General features: G+C 34.1%; 1 protein-coding gene across 1 annotated transcript in view; it reads left to right on the forward strand.

The window, feature by feature from the left end:
* The first annotated feature begins 202 nt into the window (after nucleotides 1-202).
* The window catches only part of LOC113239373 (spidroin-2-like), a 43,887-nt gene continuing 31,188 nt past the window's right edge, over nucleotides 203-12,901 (forward strand). Inside the window, exons 1-2 of the mRNA XM_026476352.1 lie at nucleotides 203-246; nucleotides 9,019-9,078. Coding sequence (XP_026332137.1) covers nucleotides 9,054-9,078 — 25 coding nt within the window. The 5' untranslated portion in view covers nucleotides 203-246; nucleotides 9,019-9,053. The remainder of the gene's footprint in view (nucleotides 247-9,018; nucleotides 9,079-12,901) is intronic.

The raw sequence follows: 12,901 nt of genomic DNA on the forward strand, positions 1-12,901 counted from the left end.
GACACTTTATTTTAAAGCTCAAACGCTTTTGTATTATAAACACTTAAAGCTTCTCAACCGCAACTTTAGACCTAAAGTGACCCACATGTTTTGCAAAATTGGTTACATTCATAATTTTGCAGTGGAAGCCGCGAGCATCCCTTCGCTAGCGGTGGTGGTCCCATGGTGACAGTGATAAAAGCCTGCGCGTGCGTTGCGCACTACAGTCCGCGCCGACGCGACGCACTAGCGCTTCGTACGCAGACGGTGAGTTTATTTTTCAACGCGATATTAAAAAAGATTAAGTGTTTATAATAAGGATCGTAAAAAGTGGTTAAAACTATATGTTATATTTAAGATGAGTGGTATTGAATATTCGTTTACCCAAAAACAATTTAAATGATTAGTTAATTAAACATTAAACATACTAATAAGTTATAAATAAGTAATTTGTGCAATGATACAAAAAATGGCGGTAAATTTTCGTTTACACTCGCCCGCCCCGAGCCGCTTCAGCGAATTTATTTATCATATTTTTTACATAGAATTTTCTACAAAACAATTATAGATATCAAAATAAGTGAAGTACGTAGATATGTTATTTAAAAAGGAATATCTATTGAGTAAAATTAATATTCGAGCTAATTTTATTAATTAACAATTCTTAAACACTTCAAAAACTTATTTAAAACAGTTCAGTAAGTAAAATTATAGCCGTAAATATTATTAATTCTCTATTTACTGAGAATGCATTTGCCATTGCCATTCTCATTATTCTTATACGCTTATGTAAATAAGCGTATAAGAAAAATGAGAAATGAATAAAATATATCCTCTAAAATATGTGAATCAATTCATATGCAGACAGAGCCTGAGAGGGTCATCATTTTCAAAAATATTTAAAAAAAAATATTTTTCAATATTGTTTATATTATATATTAATTAATACAGCTGAAAATTTTAGTTCGTGTTGTGTTACAAAAAAAAGACAAAAGAAGTCAACTCAACAATTTTCCACATGTAGCCAACCCAAAGTTGGAAGAGTAGATAATAATAATCTTTATTTCCCTCTTTACAATGCTATCTTATAAATAAAAGTAGCTTATATTTTGGATATAAATTTAAAATGCCTAACTATTGAAAAATTCATTGTTCTAGGAGACAATTCAGATCTATTTCACGTTGGCAAAATATGTATACTAAAAACAATAAGTAACTCATTTTGCTAGAATTCGTATGACTTACTTTCTTAACCATAATGATAAGAATTAATTTAATCTCGAACAAATGAATATATACGCAACATGTAAAAAATTATCGGAAATTATAATTTTTTTTTTTTCATTTAATCAACAAAAAAAAACAACGTTTCTTTACAAATGTCATACACGCAGTACAAAAGCCAATTACAGAAAGTCACTATACAGGGTGGAAATTTGTAATGCCACTTGGAAGGAAAGTACGTTAAATGCTGGAGATAGAAATTTTTACTTAAAGGGAACATTCCTTTATTTTTAAGTAGAAATAATACTGCATTCAAAGATTTTCGAAAATTGCTATTAGAAAATTGTATATAAAAAAGAACTGCCTCAGTAGCCGAACGGTTACCATGCTGGACTGTCAAGCAGAGGTCCCTGGGTTCGATTCCCGGGCAGGGAGAAATATTTGTATGGCCTACATTTATTTCTCTCGTCAGTTTGGGTGTAATTTCTGGCTGTCTATGTGTGTGTCCATGGCACCCGCGATACCGGGTGTAATTAATAAATAATGAACCAATTAAACATTAATTTTTTATTTATTTATATAATCACGCCCTTAAATTCCCATTGGGGTAGGCAGAGAGAGACGATTCTTACAAACCTCTCTTGCTTCGTTTACATTCATCAATCTTTTCATACATCTCCCCTCTTATTTTTTTCACCACGAACTCCAGCCTTTTTAAGAACAATCTCAATTTGATCAGAGAATGTAACTCTGTATGCATATTTCTTTCGTTAATCTACATTCATTCATCCGTTCCATTTGCCCAAACCACCTCAGCATACCCTTGTCTATTTTCGTCACTACATCCTCTTTCAAACCACATTTTTCACGGATCACAGCATCTTCACTCTGTCACACAGACGCACACCACATATTCTTTTGAGTTATCTCATTTCAACTGCGTCCATTCTACTCTCATACTTCTTCTGCCGCACCCAGCACTCACTCCCATACATTAGCGTTGGAATCAACACAGCATTACGTACCGCCACTCGTGCTTTCTCAGACATAGACTGGAGACATTAAAAATTAACGTTTTAATTATTTCCATCTGAAGCTAGCGCATTCATAAAATTTAACGTATTTAATGTTTACTGCTAAGGTCATCTTTTTCTATCTAATCACAGACGTTAATTAGCTCTAGTTCAGTAATATTTCGCAGCCGGAACAATGCCGGTGGTTTATGTCAATGCAATCACACTCACTCACCCACTGGAAGATAACATCTAGACAAAGCGTTTTGACATTGTTTTAGTATTACCTACCTATTCAATTTACCTGTGTATTAAGGTACTTGAAGAAAAGCACTAACGTTTTATGGTTACTTCACACTCTTCGTTTAAAGTAAAAAAAAAACAGGTGTGAAAAAAGTAAGGAAAATTGCTTTATTGATTTGATTATGGAACGATTTCCCCCCTAGTATATTATATAATATAATAGGTATGAAAGGGTTGATTCTTTATATTTTGTTTTGCTTGTCTGTGTTATCAATTATTTTTTTGTATCTGTGTGTTGTGGCATTACAATAAATGTCTATTCTATTCTATTCAAATTACACCCAAACTAGAGAAATAAATGTAGGCCATACAAATATTTCTCCCGGCACGGGAATCGAACCCGGGACCTCTTGTATGGCAGTCCAGTATGGTAACCGTTCAGCCACAGAGGCAGAATAATTAAATTAAGCTGTAGGCACATAATACGAGTACCGTGGCATCCTAGCCCAGCTATATTCTATACTATAGTCTATACTAAATGCTTTGGGCTATTATGTGGTACTTATTTGCCTCTACTCCAATTGCACCCATATATCAACATAATTAGGTATGTAAATCGTTTGGAATAAAGAAAAAATACAAGTGAACGCATTAAAATTTCAATATGTCTAGTGGTTGAGGCGCTTTGGCAGGGTCAAAGGTTCATATTCCATTGCACCACAAATTCGTAAAAATTGGTGCGGTAGGCTCAGCGGTTTGCTGATTACTTGGTAAACTTACATCTTACATGGCGTCGTAGCTTCGGCCTAGCTTGTTTATTATGCCGACATATCAACATCTCGCGTATCTAGATATCACATATATTATTTTGTACGTTTGATAGGTCTCTGCTAAAAATTAAGAATAGCGGCTTGTCGACGAGCTACTATTCAACTGCCATTGAATTTTTTTGGTATTCTTTTCAATGTTGAGTCAGTTGCACATCAATTGTGTAATTTGCTAATTAGTTGACATAAAAAATATATATTTGAAAAGGTTGTAAACAGCGAATAATAATATATTACTCGGTCCACATAAATATATTGTGCAAAGTAAAGGGTGAAACGCTAAGGCTGTAACAATAAAAATAGTATAAAAAAACAGGTAGGTACAATATTAAAAAACAGTCCCTACCTAAATACTACGAAACATGTGTGAGACAGTAAAGAACTTACCCCGAAAGGGCCGTATTTATTACAAATATTAATTAGGTTACTTGATTTTAAAGATATTAGGTAGGTTATTTGATTTAAATCGGTAAGTGGTAAACGGATCAAAATTAACGGTGAATACGAGCAGGAGTGCTCGCTGAAACAAAATAAGTATGACGAGGCAAAGGAATTGAAGAACGATTCAAAATTTGAAAATAAGTGGCCAGGAACCAGAGCAAAGGTGATAAAAAGGCGGGATGACGATAAAGGAGGTCGCATCGTCATACATTTAATTTGAAGACTACAGTGCTGATTTAACGAGATAAATAATTAAGATATGCGTAGTAATTTCCATGGTAGTTTTAGTAAGGCAATATCGATCGTTAGTGATTGAATGAATAATAATAATAGCAGAATAACCATAAATGCAATATAATCTTAGTGATCTTTTTTAATATATAATAGACACACGCTTGGCCACAATCTCACCTGATGTTAAACAACGATGGAACGCGTTTGCCTAAAAAATGCCTATTCACTCCAGACTTGAACAGCCCCAAATTATACGTTTCGGGAAACACAGAGTATTCCGTTCCTTTACCGCAGACATCAGAAAGGAGAATGCAAAACGCTTAGTGCGAATTGGTGGTATATCAACGACATAAGGATGGAGTGTTCCGGACCTTCTAGTCGACCGAAGGAGGAACGGTGAGGGTGGAACTAAATTGAAAAGTTCCTGCGCACGCTCCCCGAAATGTATCCGATAGAAAAGTCTCAATGGAATTACAATATCCAGTGGCTTCAAGTAAATTAGCTGACTTTAGGCTTAAAGAATTTGCCTTCTCTAATAAGACAGTAGATTTTAAAACTATGTCCGCATCGGGTAAATTTTTCGTGACTTTTATTAGTGCTGGGCGTGTAAGAACTTTTTAGAAGTGTGGTAGGATATGTCCTTTGTCTTTTCTGTCCTCAATAAAATGTATAATTCATTGTCCTTGCTGAAAATATCAAGACATGTAAAACATATTACCTATTTTCCGTCGACTACAATGGGTTGAGGTTACCATGGGAACTCGTTCGCTTTTCGACATCCAAAGAAGATACTAATCGGAGACGCTATAATTGAATTCCGCTTTCATTGTTTACGAAAATGCGAGAAGGACGTTTTTTTCTACGTACAAAGTGTTTTTACCAAATAGATCCGATTCACTGATAATCTCTTGGGAGAATATTTCCCAAAGCAATTAATTTTATTGTTAAGTATAGACAAGTTATCATTTTTAAAATCAAGAAACATTATGTGTTTTAAAATATAGGTCAATGTTTAAAGTGAATCAAAATTTCAAAGTAAAGTAAAGTCGTTCGATCTTTGTGTAGATCACAATAGATCGTAGGTTCCCAAACTTATTGGTTCACCGCTCACTTAGGCAAGATAAAAAATTTTAACGCCCACCATCACAAAATAAAATGAAAACACGTATTTTTATATCAACTTTAAAAATCGCAAGAAAAAAAAATATAGTGTAGTTCTTTTTCCACCACCACTACCACTTTGGGAAACTATGGTATAGATAGATAGAACGTTTATTCTAAATAGACTCATCCGTAGCACAAAGATCTATGTGCAAGACTACTTTTTCTCAGGACACAGTACATTTCGTTCGTTCTTCTTCACTGTGGATGTCAGATCGACTGTTGTTTGATTTTATGTTTCCGAAACGAAATAAGGTAGATAAACTCTCAAAACACCTTTAGATGGGCCTTAGTTTGAATAACGAAATTATTCTCGTGATGTGCCTATTCTCTTTTCGCTATATAATCACAAACAACAACAAACAACGGTCTCTGTTCTTCGGCTGAGTCAAAATACAAGTAGAAATGTCTAACTTTCGACAACAACACGAGATCTTATAGTAGAGCTCTTCCCAATAGCCCCAAGTAATGCCTTAGTCACGCTTTCACAGTTCCTGACATTTGAAGACAGTTTTGCTATGGAAATATTGTCCTGCGGCACTCGATATACTATTCACAGCGTAACACGTCATGTGGACAGACGCACATTCGAATACATTATAATAGTAGTGCTCTTTGGAAACTAATTACCCGCATAGCTTCTGTAAAGGAGTGGCACAACATGAGGCGTAAGTATTGAGAAAATTCAGCCGAGTGCACGTACTGCATATTGAGATGGTGGTGTTATGAAACAATTAAACAAAACGTTTACGCTCTTGTTCACAGTCCTTAATAAATCACAGTTTTTAATGAGTCTCGATGTAAAACGACCGTCAAATCTTTGCATAAGAATAAGACTTATCACAATACAGAAGGTGTGCTTGAAGTTATCTCACAATGATATTATAAAAACGAATTGTTGTATTGTAAAAATTAATGTATTTTCAAGTACTAGTATACAATAACAGAACCTAATTGTAGCAATGGAGCTCCTAGAGAAAGAGTTCGTCCAGGGAAGTACCTCCACCTTCCCTATTTCTGCCGCAAAGCAGTAATGTTAGCATTACTGCGTTCCCGTTTTGAAGGGTAAGGGTGCTGGTGAAATTTTTTGTAATTTTTTATTTATATTCCAATGTAAGTGTGCATTTGACCTCCATCTCACCTGATGGAACGTGACGATGAGGTCGAGGATGGAGCATGCACATCTAAATAATGCCTATTCACTCTCGCTTTGAAAAGGTCCAAGTTATATCGCTCAGGGAACAAGGCTGCGGGCAGGGAATTCCACTCCATAGTCGTTCGCCATATAAATGTGGGCTTCCACACGCAACGTTCTACTAGACGCCTTTTCAGACGTCTTGTTATTATTTTTACAACTGATGATTATGGTTCATTTTTATTGTGATACAATACTCATTATTATAATACGCCTGTCGTACGTAGCAGTCTCACTGCGTACTATCAGAGGCATAAGTTGATGTCCTATGTGCCTGTAATTTCACCAGTACCCTTATTACCCTTCAAAACCGGAACACAGTAATGCTGACATTACCAGTTGGCGGCAGAAATAGGTAAGGTGGTGGTCTCTATTGCTACTAAAAGTTACTATGATACAAATTTACCTTTATCTTTATCACTCGTAGAATATTTTCTTGGGTACAAGTTTGGTAAGCAATAGAAATTCAACATTTCCGATACGTATGATTATTCTGCCGCCGTTTTAGTTGAAATAGAGAGACTGTGATTTAAAAAAAATTGTCACGTATGTAATATGATCAATAAAAGAGGCTGATCTGTCACTATTTTTATTTTTTCGTAGGTGGGTAAGGCATGAAGTTACCGCAAGAGAAAAATAGATATTTTTTATCGAGTTCTTACGTTTTCATGATTGTTACACCAAAGGAAATGGAACTATTTTTATTCCGGATTTGATTCGCGTATATTAATTTTTCAAACAAACCGACGTTTCGAGCTAGTGATGAAAGAGACTCAATCATTTAAGGCCTTTTAAAAAACCTTGACAAATTTTAAACGCCTCACGACTAGTCTAGTCTTTTAACCCTCAAGTCTTGAGTCATAAGACTAAAACTGAAGACTAATTCGAGTCGAAGTCTTTTAACCCTAGAAAGCTTAAAAGACTTATAGGACTAAAACGACTAAAACGACTGGCGCCTTATAGCCTCGGGACTCGCGAGTCACGAGCCGTATTGCGTGATTTCATTTCTATCCACAAGATATTTATTTTACGATTGATGGATAACGTTAACGTAGCTTTGTTCACAGAAGCCAGTTATTTATAACCAATTGAAGAATTTGTTTTTTTGGGAATTATTTGTTTCTTTAATATAAAAATGAATGGATACAGAACCCAACAGTCAAAGAATTTTATCAAATTTTAGTGTCTGATACTGTAGTTTGACCATAATGATGAATGAAACATACCTACTATTTATGAACGTATTAAATGGAGGTCCACAGTCTCTGCCTACCCCTGAACGGGTGACAGGCTAGATTTTTATGTATATGTTTGTTCTATGTATTACAGATAAATTGTATCTCACTACTGTGCACGGGTTTCTAAAGAAGTTTAAATAAAAGTACCAGGACTTCATAATAAGAAAAGTGGTTACAGACAAATATTGCACAAAATAAAAAAAGAGCACGTTATAACTGGATTTCCATAGACTTTTAAATATTGGTTGGTTGTATTTCATTATTTTGATTTACTAGCAGAAAAAGTAATGTATGCAATCATTATATAATTAGGTCTTAAAATCTCGTACCTATTGCTTAAACCACTCTTTGAATCCTAATTTTTATTATAAGTAAATAAACGTGATTATTTACTACATACTACGTCATGTTTATTTATAAACTTCGAGTATAAGAAGACATAAAATAGATATAAATCCATTGCAAACAACTCGTGCAAGTCGTTTAAGTCGTATAAGTCGTTTAAGTCTTTAAGTATAACGACTGAGTCTTATTAATAAAAACTCGAACCTCCAGTCTTAATTTTTAGAGTCGAGTCCTTTAAAATCGAGTCGAGTCGTTATAAAACGCCTTAAAAGACTGAATCTCTTTCATCGCTATTTCGGGCCCTTTACAGGTCCCATGGCCACGGTTTACTGAGGTGGTACAGTCATCAACCAGTTATGTCTAATATTAATGCAAACCACCCTATTTTTTCACTATACTTACAAAAGTGATTAAATAAAACCCTTATTTTTAATTTTACACAGAAACATTCCAATTTACGCTACATTACGTTTCACAAATTATTTTAATGAATGAATTTTTATTAAGTTCAATGTATTATTAATTAATAATAGAAATTAGAATAAATTAAAACATATTAATTAGTACTGCAGTCTTACGTCTGTTTGGGATTTAATTAATAAAAATTCATTCTATAAAATAATTTGTGAAACGTAATGTAGCTTAAATTGGAATGTTTCTTTGTAAAATTAAAAATAAGGTATTTAATTAATCACTTTTGTAACTATAGTGAAAAAATAAGGTGGTTAGCATAAATATTAGACATAACTGGCGTATCACCTAAGTCAACCGTGACTATGGGACCTGTAAAGAGCTGGAAACATCGGTTTGTTTGAAGAAACAAATATACGCGATTCAATTTCGGAAAAAAAATAGTTTCATTTCCTGGGTATTTTTTAATTTAATTTCTTTAAATATTATTTTCTCGAATTTGAGTTTTATCACAAGCGCCCTTTCAACTAAGGGCGGCAGTGCACACATATGTCCTTATTTTTAACCTACTTCAAAAATCGTCAAAAAATTATTGTTTATGATGCTAGTAATATAGTCCTGAGAGGTTGTCAGTATGTTACAAATAACCCTGTATAGTACTTCTGTGTGAGTACGTAATTTTTAAACATGGTTTTTGTTTGTTACAGACTTAGTTTAAGCTCCACTTAGCAGCACCAACACCATGCTACGTTTGTCAACGTTTTGCAGTAAGTATAAGGGAATATCTAATACAAGTTCTTTGGTATTTGTACTGACCTCACTGCTGGCCTTGTATTATCGTTCTCAGACCGAAACAATGATTACCTATCCAATAAATAATACTTGACCCATCGAGTATATAACCAGAAATACAGACGAAATGTCATGTAATTGGTTTGAAAACAATTCTATCATGTCATTACTGTGACAACTGCGCTCCGATTGGTCGGCCCGAATTCGAAACAACTGACGGGTGTCGTCAATTGTTTGACTTCAAATCAACCAGTTAAATTGAGCTTTGCTATAATGGACGAAAATTGTAAAATTACATATTTAATTAGATGTTTTGCTGTTTTTCCCAACACCACCGAATAGAACAGCACACCATTGTTACAGATATTATCTTTATTAAAATAAATACAGAATATTTTTGGAATTTACGGAGACGTTCACAAAGGTCAATTGTTGGCGCTGTCTATATTTCAGTGCAAACGAGAGTTGATATTTATAAGTGATGTATCGCGGATGAGTTACCAGGAATGTATGACCCTTATTTCGTCTCTATTTCTGGTTATATATTCGATCACTCGACTAAATTAAGAGACGCATGACGCAAGTGAATCTTCATACTTTATACAGTCTTTTAATTTCGCCGAGTAGTTATTGTCAAATAAGCATTTGACAATTACTGTTTTGGGCGGATGCCGACCGGAAAACAAGAGTAGACACCATAGCATAAGGAAGGACGGAACCCAACATATCTTCAAAGATAGGTTCCTTCAAGACGCACAATGCAAATAGTTAACAACAAATAGAGCGCAATAAAAATAACAACCGTTCATTAGCAAACTCAATTTAATAACACGTCGCCGTCGCATCCATCACTAGCCGTCCCAGATCGCAGGCAGGCGCGTGCGCAGCGCACTTTCACACAAGATTTTGTAAGATATCACGTAGTTACAATCACCATGAACTTATACGCGTAATTATATAAATTAATCATATTTGTTTTTTGTGGCAATCTATTAAAATTATACAATGTGTCAAAAATTTATGGACCCTTAAACAAATTTATCTATAAAATATTGCAGCTTTGCCAGTGGATTACATTTCTATTTATAAGTTTTTTGAAAAGGAACCATGTGTCTTTGTTGGTAAATAGATTGTACTTTTATATACGTTTACAACAGGATTTATTCAAAAAAAACGTAGTGGTAAGCAAAGTTGCCTTTATTTTTTAACCGATTTAAACAAAGGAGTACATTCACTATTCGTCTGTATACTTTGAAGTTACGCGATTATTCTGACATTTGTTGATTTGTTGATCTGACAATTGATTTCGATGATTATTTTTTTGGTGGACAGGGGGTACCTCAGCAGTGATTTCCTTCAAATTTGTAGAAAATATCACGTCTCTAAGGGTGGCAAATTATGGGATGGAATCGGTTTATTGAATTTCACGTACTTTCCGATTTCAATTACAAGTTGGCACATAGATGTAAATCCAATTAAAATAAAACACATCGAAAACAAACAAACTTTTGAAATCGGTTTTTTTAAAATTAAAACTTTTAAATATTTGAACGGAATCAAATGCTTCATAAAGGCATCCGAGATTGTGTTTAGTACCTCTAAAAGGTAATAAGCAATACGTTATCACCAAGTATCGACGTTCACTAGAAATTTAGCTCTATAGACTATGTTTTCACGTAAGAAAATGCCCGACATTGGCGCTCGGGGCGTCTGCGCTTGCGACAGGCGAGGCAACGAGCCTTCCATCTGCATTCACTTCTCATCTTATGGCGTAAACGATGCCTATTGGCCGTTAAGAGCCGAGGACGAGATTATAACTCCATTTACTGACTTATAACTCTATTTGCTTACTCTATTCACTAAATTCAAAATAGTACATTAGCACTTATGGTGGAATAATGTGATGTGGCCACGTATGCAGTATGACAACTTTTCAGGAGAAAATTTTAAATATGCTATTAACGTAATTATTATTGTTATTTCTCTGTCATACTTTTGCTTGTATTCTTTTATCATGTTTCTTTTATCTATGTATCTTTTATCTGTGTATCTTTTATAGTGTTTGGCATTATGTTTGTAAATTAAATCCAGTGGAAGACGCAATTTTAATTAAAACCAATTCCGGCGCTAGACTTTCCTTTTCGTAAAATGTTCCTCGTACGCTACTGTCACAGCGTATGTCACTTAATTTCAATATACTATTACATTGTATTGATTCAATAAACATTTATTATTAAATAGGCAATGACCTTTTTATGCTTAAATAATAGAGTTTTTAAATTTCACATATGCCTACACAATTTGTTTCATTTACTTTGTATGATTTATGATTGTGATAAAAGAATTTTTGACCTACGATCACACATTGCACTTTTAATAAAATAGTGTATTAACTCAAAAAGTGTATTTTTAAAGATGATTAAAATGTAGAAATAGGTTCAAGTTTATTACAGACATTTAAACAATTTCCTACTTGCCAAATATAAATGTTTAAAAATAAAAGTGAAAAAACAATTTCTTATTTTTGAGTAAGTCTTATCCAGAACTACTTCACAAATATTTGTCTTGATTTGAGTTAAGTTGATATCTTTTAATTTTTTCTTACAATATTCTAACAATGGTTTTATTATAATATTGAATTTTACATATTTTGCTTTACAACACTATTGTAACGGCAGTGATATGTCTTAATTATACCATGGTTACAAAATCCACTGCACTCATTGTCTACTAAAGTCATATAGCCGATTAAAAAACAATGTTATTTTACTATTTCTAAGGTTAAATACCATTTTGAATTGTTATGAACGTCGTCATTGTTCAATCGTTACGAGCAGAGATATAGCTTAGTAACCAGAACGCATAAAGTGAAAGGTCTGGAGTTTGATTCCCATCAAGGAACCTTCTTTTTCAAATCACACGTAATTTAGGTTACTACATTAACACTGTAACAATGGCGAAGGAATACGTTATGTTGAAACTTGGACTACCTACGTTATAAAATCCGACTCCTCAGAGGAAACCAGTGTTCTGCAGTGGTCCGCATAGGTATTAAGATTAGGGCTTTAAGCAGTAGTAGAGCTCGTTGTGAAAGATTGCGTCTGGGGAAGTACTGCCAACTTACCTATTTCTCCCGTCAAGCAGTATAATCTAATCAATGTATAGGAAATGAAACTATTTTTCCGGATTTAAATCGCGTATATTTGTTTTTTCAAACAAACCGACGTTTCGGGCCCTTTACAGGTCCCATGGTCACGGTTGACCATGGGACCTGTAAAGGACCATCAATATAATCGAAATTTTCAATAAGTACTTTACATATACCAACTTTTTTTATATCAACTGAACTAAATAGAAGACATGTAGTATACGATGTACATTTTTCAAACGAATTTAATTTCATTTGTAAAAAAATCAATTCTGAAATAAAGCAACTATGAATTCGAGCTGAGGTAATGTCGACTCTTAACGAAGGTTAGTTAAAATTAAAGTTTAGCCGTAATAATGCAGTATGCAGTGACATTATTATTTCGTTTGTTATTCGGAACCTTTTTTATTTTCATTTTAATCACCGTAATTCTATACGTTTTTAGGTAAAACAGCATTACTGCGTTCCGGTTTTGAAGGGTCAGGGTGCTGGTGAAATTACAGGCACATGAGACTTGTCAACTTATCTGCCGTCCATTGAGGGCGCGTTCCTACTATATTGTCACGTTTTATTATCTTTGGACGACGAGTGGGGAGGGCAGGGAGCAGAATATGTGCGGACAGGGATAAATAAACCGTGACGATAATAGG

The sequence above is a fragment of the Hyposmocoma kahamanoa genome, unplaced genomic scaffold (assembly GCF_003589595.1).
Source record: "Hyposmocoma kahamanoa isolate Upper Pololo Valley unplaced genomic scaffold, ASM358959v1 99879, whole genome shotgun sequence".
Lineage (NCBI taxonomy): Eukaryota > Metazoa > Arthropoda > Insecta > Lepidoptera > Cosmopterigidae > Hyposmocoma > Hyposmocoma kahamanoa.